The sequence below is a fragment of the Paramisgurnus dabryanus genome, chromosome 7 (assembly GCF_030506205.2).
Source record: "Paramisgurnus dabryanus chromosome 7, PD_genome_1.1, whole genome shotgun sequence".
Classification (NCBI taxonomy): Eukaryota; Metazoa; Chordata; class Actinopteri; order Cypriniformes; family Cobitidae; genus Paramisgurnus; species Paramisgurnus dabryanus.
In genome coordinates, this window is record NC_133343.1 from 28,365,169 (window position 1) to 28,380,450 (window position 15,282).

Genomic DNA, 15,282 nt, shown 5'->3' on the forward strand with positions numbered 1-15,282 from the left:
ATATTTTTTATCTAAGTGTGGATTTTTTAACAACACAGTAAATGTATGTTTTAGGCTGCAAATTTGCAATGCATAAGTTGTTTCGCATAATTTAACCGGATCATTTTCATTTATCATGCCCCGGTAAATCTAACATCTTTTTTTAATGAAAGCTCAGGGGTTAGATGTAAGAACTTAACAAAATGTACTAAAATAAATTGCACTGGAACGAACTGAAAATCACAAAGCTCAATCATGGCTCTGTGCCAAAAACTGCTATTCCTTCTTCTGAATGGCATACTTCCATGGTGGATGAGTTTCAGGCCGATAAGATTAGGGTTCATGTGGCACAGCAAAACCTTCATGAGGAAAAGCACAGCAAAAAAAAAAAAAAAACATTTTACAAACAAACCCTAAAAATAAAAGAGACATAGCAATGACACTTAACTAAGGAATGGCCTTTAGTTGGTCATTTATGTACACTTGGTAGTTTTTTCACATTAAATTTTACATTTTAAAGAGATGACATGTTAAGAATTTTACCTTTGTAAAAATATTATAAATCTAGCACTTATGAAGACATTGTTCATTTCATTGGCCTAAAAAGTGTATTACTGTACATGAAGCAGGTCGTCTCATGTTGACCAACCTAATACTACATAATGTATATTATATACTACATAAACATATATTATAGATCCAACATCTCTCTGTTATTGGACACTTCTGGTTACTTAAATTAATTACATTACATCAGTAACTTTCACTTATGCATGCCCCATTTATAAGTTGATCACACAATAAGGTTGTATTAGTAAACACACGTAAATGCATTAACTAACATGAAAAATATAGTTTTTAAGCATTTATTAATTCTTGTTAATGTTTAGTTCATTGTGCATTATCAAATGTTAACAGTTTAAACATTTGATTTTAATAATATATTAGTAAATGCTAAAAATCTTTAATATTAAATGCTGTAGAAGTATTGTTCATTGATAATTCATGTTAATGCATTGAGTAATTGTAAACTAAATACAACCTTATTGTAAAGTGCAATGCTTTTAATGAATACAATGGGGATTTTAACAAATCACAATACAGCACTGATCTCTTGATTGTGAATGGTTAGATGATGGTCATTTTGACTCCAGTGCAACCTACAAATACTCACCTGAGCCTTCTGTCTTTTAAGAATATATTGCCCCTTCTCTGTCCTCTCCAAGCAGGGGCAGCTGATTGTCAAAACAAACATGCACAAAAAATGTAAACGTAGGAAAAAATGCAGCATGAAATTAAAACAACTTGGTTTTGCAAGTCAATTCAACATACTATTTTAAGTTTTGAGCTGTGAATAGCTGGAATAATTTATAGAAACTAGTTGAAGTGGTTTAACTTAATTTTTTAAGTTAAAGTAGCATAAAAATATGTTGATTTGAAAAAAGCTGCATTTTTTTACAGTGTCAAGCTGCTAGATTTTAATATACTACCACTAGAGGTCAGTACATTTCCTGTGTTATCTGTTTCAGTGGGCAAAATCAGATGTTACAAATGTAGATGTTTGTTTGTGATTAGTATAGACAATAAATTAACTTCGTTCATGCAATCATTTGTTTCGGCTTCACATTTTTAACAAAAATATCAAGCACTGGTATCTTCTACACATGACATTATTCATATTTACACAGACTTACCAGTATTTCTCCGGCCTAACAGTCCAACAAAGATATCATTCATATTAGCTACAAAGGGACCAAAGTGACAAAGCTGTTATGAGGTACTTATTTATTTTAGCATATTGAAACAAAATAACAATAAGCACTCACGTCTAAATGGTGGATTTGGACCTGTAAAAGTCAAACGAATAATACAATTAATGTAAAATATCCTTCGAATCAATTTCAACATCTCAGGGGAAGATTTTATTGTTGAGTTTTCTTTAGTCATTCAATATCTTTGAAGATTCAAATGAATTTCAACTATGAATATCAACTTTAGGAAAAGTTAAAATAGGACATGGTGGAGAAGTTAATGGAAATAAAGGGAATAATAATATTTACTTTTTGTCTCACCTGTGCTCCTTCTGCCCATCAAGCCGATGAAACTGTCATAGTCAACATCATCGTAACGTTTCACAAAATGTTTCAACTGAGCATCGCTGTCATCCTGTACGTAATACAAAAACAGTATGATTCAAGAACTCACCATATATCTGACTCACTAATGTAAATGACTCAATAACATAAAAACTTCAAACTGTGATGATCATTAAAGTCAAAAGAAAGAAAGAAAATACTGCCACAGAGCTCTTTCAAAAAAGTGATGTTACAATAGTAAAAAATAGCCTACAGTATGTGCACATTTACCTATAATATTTAAAAAACAAAAAAAAAAACAAAGGTTAAACAACTATTTCTATGCGTGTTGGATCCTCTAATAAAGACATGTAATATTTAAAATTAATTTGGTATTGTCTATAACACACATTCAAGAATGAGATAGACATACACACATGAATGGACCTCAGTGTGAGCCCATATAACAGTCGGACACCACATTACTGAAATCATTAAGTTTTAAAGAAATCAGCCACCCCCTTCCTCACTATATACGAATCATTGTCTTCATCTCAATTGCTTTAATAGTTGCATTTTAGCTGTGTTCCCACAAAAATGCCTTCATGTTAAGGGAAACAACATCCTATACAGAAAAATAAATATAATTAATAACTGGATTAAATTTTTTTTTTCTTTACGTTTTCACTTTTATTGCATTAAAACATATAATTGGATACATTTGGGAGATGCTTTTTTGCATTGTAAAGCATATATTTTTTTACAATAAATATGTATGTTAATTGCTATTGAACCTATGACGTTGTGCGTTGCTAACGCAACCAACTTACTACAGAAATTATTTTTACGTTTTATAAATTAATATCACTTTTATTTCACACTTCCTGTTTCTCTCTAATATAACCTTAAACCCATCCGAAAAGCTTTAAATTTACTCACTGCCATAGGCGCGTAGTCAAACTCGCAGCGCGAGAGTCCGGGGCACGAGAGCAGAAGCAGCACGTGAGGGACCAGCACGAGCATCCAACCGCAAGACATCCTCCAATCTGCATTCGCCAATTGAATAAAACTTTGTCCATGAACTTTATTTCTTTAATTTAGTTTTGTAATAAATATATGCTGAAGACGTAAATCAGATGTATATTTAAGTATAATATATTGCAATACCTTTAATTGAATAAGATGAGCCGGTATTCAGTTAAGTCTCGTGAGAAATACGCGTTGCAGCTGTTCTCTATTGACTTGAAGTGTAGCCTCGAAGGTGCGCGCGTTCCTTTATGCGCAGGTTTTGCGCACTCCACTCACACAAGCTCGGGCAAGCCTCCTTTCCAATATGAACCAAATAATGATGATTACATATTCAAGTGACGCAAAGTCATTAACACTAGAGTCCTGACGTATTGGTGCGGTCAATTACATTACTACCAAACTCACACCTCGACCTTGTCTCTTCAGCTTCACATGATGTCAATTCACTCAGAACCTTTGCAAATCGGCCATAGATTTTTTCTCTTATGCGGTGTTCACGCAAACTATATAGCTTGATGTTTTTGTTCCTTGGTGTCACCTCTAAAGACATGGTCAAGGTTTTTGCTTTACAGTATCCTATATTGTAAAAAGTTATTTAAAAGGCCTGTAAGGCTTAGCATTTTCAATTAGAGGAACATATGTGTGTGCATGGGGGTTCAATGTTCATTACCCTGCAGGATTATGAGTCATTTATACTGCAAATTTCATTTATTTTATCTCTTATCTTTCATCAGGACAGAGCTATTGAAAGGGTAACACTATGAATAAGATGAATGAATTATATTATGATGGCCTAGATTTTAACATTTACTATGCAGCTCTGAAATTCTGTAAAAAATATTTTAAAAAATATTTCACAAAAACATGATTGTGATGCGTGAATTTAAAAAATATCTTCTGTTTGATCCATTTTTCTTTGAAAATTGGTATATGACCTAATATTTTTCTTTTTCAGGTTTTCTTTCTTATTGCTTTTCTTTCTTTCTTACTTTCTATGCTATTTCATGTGTTTCTCTTACTCTCTCGCTTCTCACTCCCTCTCTTCACACACAAATACTGTATAAACCCACACTGGTAATGATTTTTATACTGTACAAAATGTATCTAGGCTCTCTTTATCTGTGTCTATCCCATTCCCCTAACACAACCATTAAACCAAACCCACACAGAAAACGATTTTTTTATGATTTGCAGTATACGGTTGTTTCCTTACAGGGACCACAACATGTCCAAAATGTTACTATATTTGTGGGGGCATATGTGCTTTTTATATAGGCAAAATGTTTTAATACATGAGCTAATACAATTTTAAAGCCTCTGAGCCTGACCCCAACCCCTAAACCTAATACAAAAATTCTTTGGCATGTTTGAATACTAAACACCATTTAGTATGTTTTTTTTAAGACAGGATGTGTCCTCATAAACCAAATATTCAACCCCCACCACTCACAAACATATTCCTAATGCCCATATTGTTTTATTGCACTTGATTTGATTGTCCTTTTATCCACAATATGAAAGTCAACAAAACTAATTTACATAACTTAGCCCTGAACATATTAGAACCCAATTAGTTTTTTAAATTAATTATAATTTCTCTCTTTTGTTTCCTCAAAGCTCTTACATCAAAGCACCAAGGTCCTTATAAAAACCCATGAACGCCCCCTGCTGCGTTCGGATTTACTGTTGACAAGGAGCACGGAGCTGAATAGGAAAATATATGAAATAGACCATTCCAAGCAAATGCCAACCTTATTATGATTGTTTGTCAATATTTGTTGGTTTAAACACCCATGCAAAGTCTCTGTTAATGTTTTTATTTTCCATAGTTAAGTAAGGGTACATTTCAGAATGATCATGTACTGAGAAATTATCATCAGAACAGCAGATATCACGGACGTGGCAGTAAAAAGGTCTGAATAATTTGGTCTGACTTATTTCTTCTTGTATTTGAGAAAGTGTGCATGCGTCTGCTGATGCAGACGTGAAATATTAGTACAGTTCAGGAAGTACACCCACACTCACCAGAGTTCTGTCAGTGTTTCTCAATGGCACCTACCATATCACTTACGCAAACAAACTTTCACAAACTCACATTCTCTCTCTGTCATTTTCGTACATCTGAATCCAATCTCTTTGTACAGTATGACTGGCATATTTGTTTATTTTTAGTGTACTGCATTGCAGTTCTGACCTCATTTAACTGTAGCCGTATACGTTCGTTCACACGTACAGTCATTCACTTTGTATTTGAATAATAGCTGTTAGTAAAAGTGTCAGGATTTGGAGAAAAGAAATTCATTAGTTTTGTGTCAGACATTGTTTTGCAAACTAAAAATGAAGTACCATCAACATCTTATATTGTTTGTCTATATGGATGTGTTTTATATTAAGTTTAATGTATATAAAAGCATTAAAATGTCAGATAAAATATAAAGAAATGTAAACAAAACGTGACAAGCATGGCAGTTGAGTTAAATTAACCCAGTAAATGTTTATATTTACCTAAACAATGGGTTAAAACAACCCAGCATATATTACAGCTATACTGTATTTCCCTACATACCTGCATGCACACACAAAAACTCGTTTAAGCCGTCAGATCTAGGAGAATATAAAAAAATGAAATGCTTTCTCCATCTTTGTTTAGGTCTCATGGTCTGCAGTTATTGAATGTGTCAGCATTTGCACTGGAAATATTCATTTTGTGCCCCTGTGAAAGCTGTAATCCAAGGACACTTTACTGTCTGAAATCTCTGCAAATATAATGTGTCACTTTTCTATGAATTATACAAACGAAGGACGACTTGACAATGAGCACCAAAGGCCAAACACACCAAACTGAAATTCAAGGTAATTAGCAACAATTCATTCATTAGTCATTTCGCCAGAAACTTCTGCTGCATTCTTTGAACTTGGATTTGATTTACTATTCAAAATAAGGCAGTGGTCTCAACTTTTTTTTAACTCCATAGATAAACTTTAAAGCATATTCACAGTTTACTCAGAATTACCGTAAGCATATGATGATAGAATTTTTAAACTATAAACTAGACTTTTATCATATAACATTATTGATTTGAAAAGTCCCTGATTGGCCAGCTAATGTTTACATCACCAATCCCAGGAAGTAAACTGTTGCCTACTACAATACGTGTGTTTGTTCTAGTACAAGAAAAGAGATTTATGTTGGAGACCATAACTCGCGTCATCATTTACTTTGGGTATGTACCTTTGCATATTGTTAATGTACTAATACACACTAAAGGGGGTCGCACACCGGACACGCAGCTGAGTGCCGCACAGCGCCGTGTTGAGTTGCGTCTAGGACAAATCGGAGGTCTCGTACACCGGAACTTAGTCAGATAGCGTCTACTTAATATTGTTATTTAACTATTTCACCGCCAGCGTTTTTAAAAAAAGTTGCCAGCCAGCACCAGCGTTTTTCATGATTTTAACAACAGTTTAATGTCTTCCAGAAAATGCTCTTCTTCAAATATATAAACATACAATATACCAAATGAAAGAACAGACCCTCTGGTTTCAAACAAAAAAAAACGTTTCATCCTACCTTCAGAAGTTCTTTTGTAATGAGCTTTTGAATATGGGTAGGTTTCTGCAAAAACACCACATTTTGAGCAAAAAGCAGAGATAATTCCATTTTTGTGACAGACTTTTCAGTCGCAACCTGTCAGCACCGGTGTGCGTATACTTATAGAAAACAATGTGTTTGATTTTTTTAGAACTGCGCGGCACTGAGATGCGCGTCCGGTGTGCAACCCCCTTTACACACCAAAGGAAATTTAAAAACGTGAATCGAACAATAGGTGCTCTTTAATTTAATAGATCTTGCAGCCCGTTTGTAGGTTTACCATGGTCCCATCCTTAAGTACATTCCGCTTTACTGTCTCTTCCTTACAGATAAAGGTGATGGAGCACACAGTGTTCAACAAGGTCGCACTAACATAGATAAATCCACAAAAAGATAAAAAACTGAAGTGAATTTAATGTGAAAGAGAAATCTACTCATCATTTGGCTCATAATGATGCATTGCTTTCTGGACGCCCCTTCTTTAGATCACAATATGCCGAATATTACCATCCAATTATCCAATCGTATTCCAATCCCGTTACACATTTGGATGTCCATATTGACAAAACTAATATCATTTTTCACTCAAAAGCACACGGACAAACACAAAATCACCTTAGACCTTTTTTAATTGGTGATATGTTCACTTCCCTAGGTGGTTATTAACACTTGATTCAGGACCGTTTGTATGGTCATGGGATGTCGCATGTGTGACTCAAATGTGTAAAAATCCCATTTGTGTTTTGGGGCAGTTATAATGTATGTGAAAATGAAAATCGCACTTGTACATATTTCTGCCTGTATCTCACTTCTCCCACATGTTCCTCTCTTTCTCACTTCAATAGGTGCCAATGGCACTGACGCTGGAGCTGTCACCGAGATTTAATTTAACTAAACAAGCAGCATACTGTTGGTCAGTACATGCGCAATGTGTTTTTGTTCATTCATACTTTCAGTAAGAAAGTACTTACACTCGTTTTTCGTAGGAGGGTCACTATCAGATGATCGTCTGTCAATAAATCACATTGATTTAACACAATGTATTGTACAACACATTTACTGTAGGCAAACATTGGTGCTGTCACAACATTCCTTTGAGACCAACCCTTACACCAAATATTGTGTTTTACAACAAACGTGCGTGTGCATGTGTGTGTACTTTTCCTGCTATTTTGTGAGAACCAATGTTTTGTAAGACCATCGGAGCATTTTGTCCAGTTTCTGGCATCCCTTTAAAGGGCTGTTTGAGGTTTAAAGCGTAACTAAACCCCTGGTCAGAGCCTGACTCCACCCACTGCAATATTTGAAAAATGCAAGAAAAGTGGGCAGATCCCAACGGAGATAGAGGGGACGAACTAAGCTCGTATCAAGTGTGTGGTGAGATCGTAACAAGGGCGTGGTGAGCTTGAACCTGCTTACGTCACGAGTCATTTCTTGGACCCAACATCCAATAGGAAAATTCAACTGCAGTAGCCACCGTTCAACCTCAAGAGGGCAGCACTCAGACGTTTTTACACCATATATTGTAGTATTGAAACACTTTATATCCAAATGTCAAAAAACTTACTAAAATCAATGAACAGCACTAATAAAGCGTCATTCTTACAGATCATTAACTAAAACAAGTTGGTTTGGGGTTTAGTTACTCTTTAAGATTTGGGTTAAAGGTTTGATTTAGGTTAAGATTGGGGTTACTTAGTTGTGATGGTTGGGGTTAGAGTAAGAGGATGGGGAATGCAATATGTTCATAAGTGTCCTCACAAACATAGCAGTACAAATGTGTTGGGTTGGTTTATGCAATTTATGGGGAATTTACATGAATAGTGTTGACATGTTTACTATGCTATAAAAATGGTTTACGGGGACACTTCCTGTGGCTAACGGCTTAAAAACATACTAAATGGTACTTTTTCATAGATTAAATACAGGTTTTTGTGATGGTTAGGGACTGTGGTAGGTTATGGGAATAGAATATACAGTTTGTACAGTAGCCTATAAAATGCATTGCGTCTATGGAATTGTACCGTAAACCACATATGCCAACATGTGTGTGTGTGTGTGTTACACAAGTTGCCTCAATTATATATCAAAAGTGACATGAAGGGTATCTAACAGGGTTCCCACACCTCAAACCCTCAAATTTAAGGACTAAATGTGGGGATACATTTCAAGTGAGAGCAAGGTTACATCGTGTTATCTTTTAAGATACAAAAGTTACAGTTTCCTTTAGAGGGAACTCGTGCTGTTGGGGACTTTGGGGACGTCTCCAGGGGTAAGTGGGTCTGAATGTATATATCAAATTCAACCAATGATGAGGCTTAACGACAAAGACACGGGAGCCAGGAAGTATATTGCTATCTTAAATATTGGCGAAGACGGCATTACAGGGATGCAGGAAGTTTGGCCAGGTAGATGCAGCGTCTCGTTTCCTTCTCAGGGAACAACAGTTACATTCGTAACCCGAGACGTTTTCATGTGTCAAACACAACTATGCAAAAAAGCTTTTTACAACATCCGCATACAGAAGATATAAGCTTTTAAAGCGAACAGTTTAGCACATCTGCTTAAAAAGTCTAGGATTTTAATGATAGGATCCTACACTATAGGGAATAATATGGATTTTTTGTTAATAAAATACAGTGCTGAAGGTCCTCCAAAAGATGAAAACCCATTGGAGAGCATTTTATAATGAATTGCTTTGCAGTGAATGTCACTGATAGCTCAACATGCCGTGACACTTGCTTCATTTTATATCAAGCTTTTAGACTGTGTATTGCTATTGACTAGTGATGACTTTAAATATTAAACATTGAGTCACACATAAATCTGTAAAAATATGGGCGGTCACAGCAGCAAACATTGAGTCACCAAACTTTATTGAGTTGAAATCCTTTAAGATGGCCCTAATTTTTCTAAAGACACTATTTAACTTCATTTTATTACCAACAACCTTATGAAAGTCCTTTATTGGTAAGCCTGGAAACACCAATGAGTAATGTTTGTGTGAAAAGTTACATTGCCCTCTTGTGGACAATTGAACACATAACATATAAAAATAATAATTATTACAGTTTTTCTGAATTGCTAAAACACTAAATCCCAATCTCTGAACCAAATTTATAGTGGCCTAAACCCATTTGTCAAATCATGCACTCTTTTTGCAAAATTCTAAACACAAACTTCTCACTAAAACACACATTTCACACTGCAATGCACTAGTTTTATAAATGCTAAACACAGGCCTGCAAAAGTTAAACACAACTACAACACCGTTATCCTCGAGTAAACACAACAACTCAAAATTCTACACACTTTTATCTAATGGTATTTTTTACCAATTGTGTGGATTGGAAACAGTCTGAGAGGAAGATGAAGAGTATAAGGAAGAACAGGACACCAGAGACGATGCAATTGGCAAAAATTGCAGTTGGATTGCTGCCTTTTTACAAAATACAAGTGCTGCTTACAGTAATATTGAAAACTTACTATTACTTGCAGTACTTACAGTAAAGTATTCACTATATTCACTGAACTAAACTTTTGATTACAGTAATAGAGATTTTTAACAGGATTTGTCAAGTGTGTTGTTATGAACAATAAACGTGTATTTTTCTGTAAGCAGATGTCCTGGATGTTGTATTTCAATTTTTTAAGGTAGTGTCTAATAAATGCTTTGTAGTGTTTTATATAATAGACTTATGTGTGTATGATTTGAATGCTTAGTTTGATTTTGAGTACAAGTGAAACGGTTTTGAAGAAATTGTTTGATTTTGCTGGAAGAGTCAGGGGTTCTGTAAATTTTGTTTGAAATTGGTTTTTGTGTTTAAGGTTTTGAGAAAATTAGTGATAGTTTCTAAAAATGTGTTTTAGCAATTCAGAAAAACTGTATTTTTGCCACTTGAGGATAGTTGATTTGCAATTCTTTAAAGAAAAATTGGCTGTATGCTTTAGTTAGACAACAAAAATTTCAGAAACTTCAGCTTTATCTACTGAACACTAAAAAAAGCAAAAAATTTACTTCAAAGATGACTATCAACCCTTGACCCCTTAAAATTCCTGTGTACAGTGGGAGGAATACTGCATTATTTATTTGACAGAAAACTTGTCACATATCTTTGGAAAGCTGAAATTCTTGTGATTCAAATGATCTAAACTGTTTTAAGATACAATCAACACAGCAGGTACAATGTGTGTCCTTTTCTTTTTTTTTTCTTTTTTATATATATTTTTATTGTTCAAAGAAAAATGTTAATATTTGTAAAGAGATTATATTTTACATTTACAATCCCTTCGCAGCCCACCCCGAACAAACTGCCTTATATGATATTCATAAACAGTAATAGTACAAAAGATGATGGATACAATAATAGTGATATCAATGATACAGTATTGAGCTAAAATTAGATAATAAAGATAAGTCTTAGTGAAACAATGGTAATGGGAGAGAAAAACCGCAGTCAGAAATGTGCCTCAGATACAGCAATACACGCAAATCCTTCATATTTACACATGTAAATACCTTGAGAAACATCAGGAGCACTTGTGCCGAAGCATTAAAGACCAAAGGTTTGTCATACAAAGAAGTGTGCGTAAAAGAAATAAAACAAAATAATAAAAAATAACAATTCTATAGTATCAATGTATATCTCACTACTCCCCAGGAAGTACATTTATGGTAGAGAAATAGGATAGCAAGGGTTGCCAAACATATGAGAATTTATTGGAGCGTCTAATGGAATATTTAATCTTTTCCAAATGCAAATATAGCATCAGATCCTGAAGCCAGTGCGATGCTTTAGGTGGGTTTGTGGATTTCCAATGTAAATGTGTGTCCTTTTCTAGACATTTTTTAGCCTTTTTCAGAAAATTTTAAGGGTTAAACTATAACAAAATCATTCTATGTTGTATGCAGATGAAAACAGTTATAATACTGATATACAGTGATTTAGCACCACATTTAACATTTGTCATTTATTTGGAAGCACATTAAACAACATTTTAGGATAACCTTAAATGTTTAAATATAACAGATATTGCACTGATAAAAAATTAGCTCTGAGCTGTCAGGCAATGTTTAACGAAGCTGATTTGACTGGGTCATTGTGAAAGGCGTATGACCTGTAAACATAAAACAAATAAAATATCACGCAATGGTGCACAATCCTGCTTTCTCTCTTCTTTCTCTCTCTATGTCCTCGCAGGCATGACAAATGTGCTGCAATTTATCTGGGTCAAACACAAAGCCCCCAAATCCCCCCGCTCTTCGAGTAAACTGAGATAGGATGAGAGGAAAAGAGGGAACATGAGAAATAACTAAAACAGCCATAGAACACATTAAGGGGGAGAGAGAGAGAGAGAGAGAGAGAGAGAGAGAGAGAGAGAGAGAGAGAGAGAGAGAGAGAATAAGGGAAAACATATGTGTTTGTGAAGTCTGGATTCTAACACAGAAGTATCATCTGGATTGTTAGAAGGTAAGAGCCTTTATAATGTCTCATAATATTTAATTCAATATAGTGCAATATCTTATTAATCTAAATATTCATATTTTAAAGTAACTATGAAATGCAGGCGAGTTGGAAAACCCTTTCTTTAGTTTCAAAATGTTTAATAAAAATAAAGATAATTAAGTTACAAAATTATTTTGGACACATTGGTAGTAAAGACATGTATTATAATAATTATTTAAATGTATCAGACATAAGACAATCTCTCAGATGTGATTTAAATACACTTTAAAAAAAAAAAAAGGTTCCTGAAAATGTTACTTAAAGCAATCTTTGTTTTGCTGTTTGGTTCCCTAAAAACCTTTAACATCCACAGAACCTTTCTGTTACATTAAAGGTTTTTTGTAGTGGAAAAGGGTTCTACAGAATATAGAAAGGTTTTTAAGAACCAAAAAATGGCATCACTGTGTGAGGAACCATTTTAAGAACCTATTTTTTATGTGTACAACAACATGAATGAATTTTTGGCAAAAATGGTGTACATAATAGAAAAGAATGATGCACGCATAGTCCTACACAACGGCACATCTTTCCAACAGAAAATATGCAACTGTTTTACATTAATGTTTATATGGTCTCTCTCTCTCTCTCTCTCTACACATAAGCATACGATAACACACTTTAAGGAATCTCATCTACTCACCCCCTGCGGTATTGCTACAGCTGCAGATACTTAAAAAACAGCTTTACGCTGCACACACACATCATTAATTTTGCTCTATTACTCTTTTCTTTGTTCACAGTTTGTGCTTTTAGACTCGTGCTGTGTGTATCCACAATTCAGCATGGCTTTATGGAACTCAAAACTCAAATGGTTACTTCTGGTCCATCTATTAATGTCAGATGTGGTCTTTGCTAGAAGCCCACTCCCCCCAGGACCCCAAATAAACTTGAGGCCAGTCACTTCAAACATCTTCCCAAGTTTATCAGAGTCTGAAACGGTGGGGCTCACACGGGCAGAGAAGCCAAGGAATGAGAAAGTCGAATTAAAAGAAAAAGACGATATTCATCCCGCTCATCGGCTGGTCTTAGACCTCTCTGAATCTCTACAAGATCAGCTGCATCTCCAAAGCAATGCAAGCTGTGCAGAGCTCGCTGCTGGAGGCTGGAAAGGAAATGTTTTCTCTCAGGAGCTATTGGGGTTGGCAATGGTGCCTGTGTTGGTGTCGGCAGGATGTTCGATTGAGGCCCAGGCGTTGGTAGTGAAGCTCTACTCCGTGCTGGGCCGGGATGATACCCGTGAACTTTTGCAGGACGTACTGATGCTGATCAAAAGAGGAAAGGAGAGAGAATCGACGAACTATGCCTATCACACTTTCGGAAATGCAAGCCATATCCCATCCTTTCCTACTATACCAAGCCAAGAGTCACAGCATCATATGCAGGCTTTAATTTTTAACATTCACCAGCTAGCCGAAGTGGGAAAAACTGCAGATAAGTTAAAAGACGAAGTTAGGCCTTGCAAAGGTTGGGTGAGGGTGAAGGGCACACAGTTACTGGGACAAGCTGCAGAACAGAGCGGGACATTGCGTCTTTCAGAGGCGCAGAAGGCTTGTCGACGCTTAGGTCTCCACTGTGCAGGTGTGACCCAAGACGGCAATCACAATCCTGGATATTATCGCGTTATCCTAAGGCCTGGTAGCCGAGTAGTGCCTTCATCATTCTCGGAAAGCTGGATTCAGAATTGCGAGACGGCGCATGTACGTTGGCGTAGAACTACGGTGCCTCGGCATAACTGCGTAAACCAAAAAGAGCAGCAGGTGTATACAGTGGTGGAGTGGATCCCTGCAGTATCTACTCTTTATAATCTGGGAACGGCTGTTTATTACGCTACGGTTAACTGCTATGACACTGCAAAAGAAAGAGCGATCCTAAGTACTGTGGATCTGGGCACAGACGCCCTCATGGCTGTGACTGGGGGAACCGCAGGGGTTGCCGGTTACGCATTAGGTGCTGGTTTGAAAACTAGTGTGAAGGCAGGGGTTAAATACCTCCTTAACAACATGAAAGAGGAAGATGACCTTGTTATGAATCAGAACAGCTGGGAGGATGGAACTCTCGACACCTCACAGTAAAAGGACAAACAGGAAGAATAGACCGGACCAGGACAATAGCACTGCTCCAGTGCAACACTGTACAAAGAAAACACAGGCAGTAAATCATGTTTAGGAGTACATGTTATCATACAGTGTGCACAGTGATATTCACAATGTCAATCCTGTAAAGATATGTATAGTAAAAACAAACAATATTGAAGGTGAAATCAAAAAGATGTTTCACTTATCGTTTACTCTTTTGCTTTAGGGTAAAGAGGGGGAGAGAGAGAGAGAGAGAGAGAGAGAGAGAGAGAGAGAGAGAGAGAGAGAGAGAGAGAGAGAATTTATTTTATTTGCAGTAGTACTTCATCCATCACCCAGCACCTTAGCTTAATTGCACCTTAATGTTTGTTAATATTGTGTTATTGTATGTTTCTCGTTTTATGTATAATGCTTTGGCAATATTGTAAGTGACACAATCATGCCAATAAAGTTCTTTAAATTGAAATTGAAATTGAATTGAGAGAGAGAGAGAGAGAGAGAGAGAGAGAGAGAGAGAGAGAGAGAGAGAGAGAGAGAGAGAAAGAAAGAGAGAGACAGATGATCTCTTATTAGCTTGCATGACCTGCATGATCAGCTTTAACATAGCGGCAGTCATTATTTTGTGACAGTCATCTTGGATTTAACTGTTCAAAATAGACAGGTACCAAGAAACAGGGGTTACATTGCATTTTGTATTATTGGAGATTTCAATATCCACCATCATATGAGTATGCATCAATTGACACGTTTTTATTTTAAACCTTGATTTAATTGTTTTATATTGTATAATGCAAATACATTTTAATAAACTATTGTTATAGTTACACTTAATCGTATGGACACTGTTTTTTCCTTAATATTTTCCATTACTAGTTTTTGAAAATACAATTGTATTTTTGGTATAAATGTTTGTAAATGCAAACCTTTTTCTGTGCATTGATTAAAATTACAAATAAAAAACAGCAAATGAATTTACCTGTTGCACATGTTGATCTCGAAAATTGTATGACTATGTAAATTGTTGC

At 35.6% G+C, this 15,282-nt stretch overlaps 2 protein-coding genes across 3 annotated transcripts; one reads left to right on the forward strand and one right to left on the reverse strand.

Moving 5' to 3' along the window:
• Positions 1-46: 46 nt before the first annotated feature.
• tac3b (tachykinin precursor 3b) lies at positions 47-3,938 on the reverse strand. 2 transcript variants are annotated; one of them, XM_073815219.1, is made up of 7 exons: positions 3,222-3,938; positions 2,994-3,100; positions 2,040-2,145; positions 1,806-1,826; positions 1,674-1,721; positions 1,154-1,214; positions 47-338 (listed from the first exon to the last, which is right to left on the reverse strand). In XM_073815219.1, the coding sequence occupies exons 2-7, from the start codon at positions 3,090-3,092 to the stop codon at positions 320-322; spliced, it is 354 nt and encodes a 117-aa protein (XP_073671320.1). In that variant the 5' UTR covers positions 3,093-3,100; positions 3,222-3,938; the 3' UTR covers positions 47-319. The 2 variants fall into 2 exon arrangements, with proteins under 2 accessions (XP_073671320.1, XP_073671321.1); XM_073815220.1 differs by having other exon boundaries at positions 2,052-2,145; positions 3,222-3,934.
• Positions 3,939-11,999: 8,061 nt separating this feature from the next.
• Positions 12,000-15,228, forward strand: apof (apolipoprotein F). Its single transcript, XM_065264610.2, has 2 exons — positions 12,000-12,146; positions 12,923-15,228. Exon 2 carries the CDS (start codon positions 12,965-12,967, stop codon positions 14,252-14,254), a length of 1,290 nt encoding a protein of 429 aa, XP_065120682.2. The 5' UTR covers positions 12,000-12,146; positions 12,923-12,964; the 3' UTR covers positions 14,255-15,228.
• The last annotated feature ends 54 nt before the right edge of the window (positions 15,229-15,282 follow it).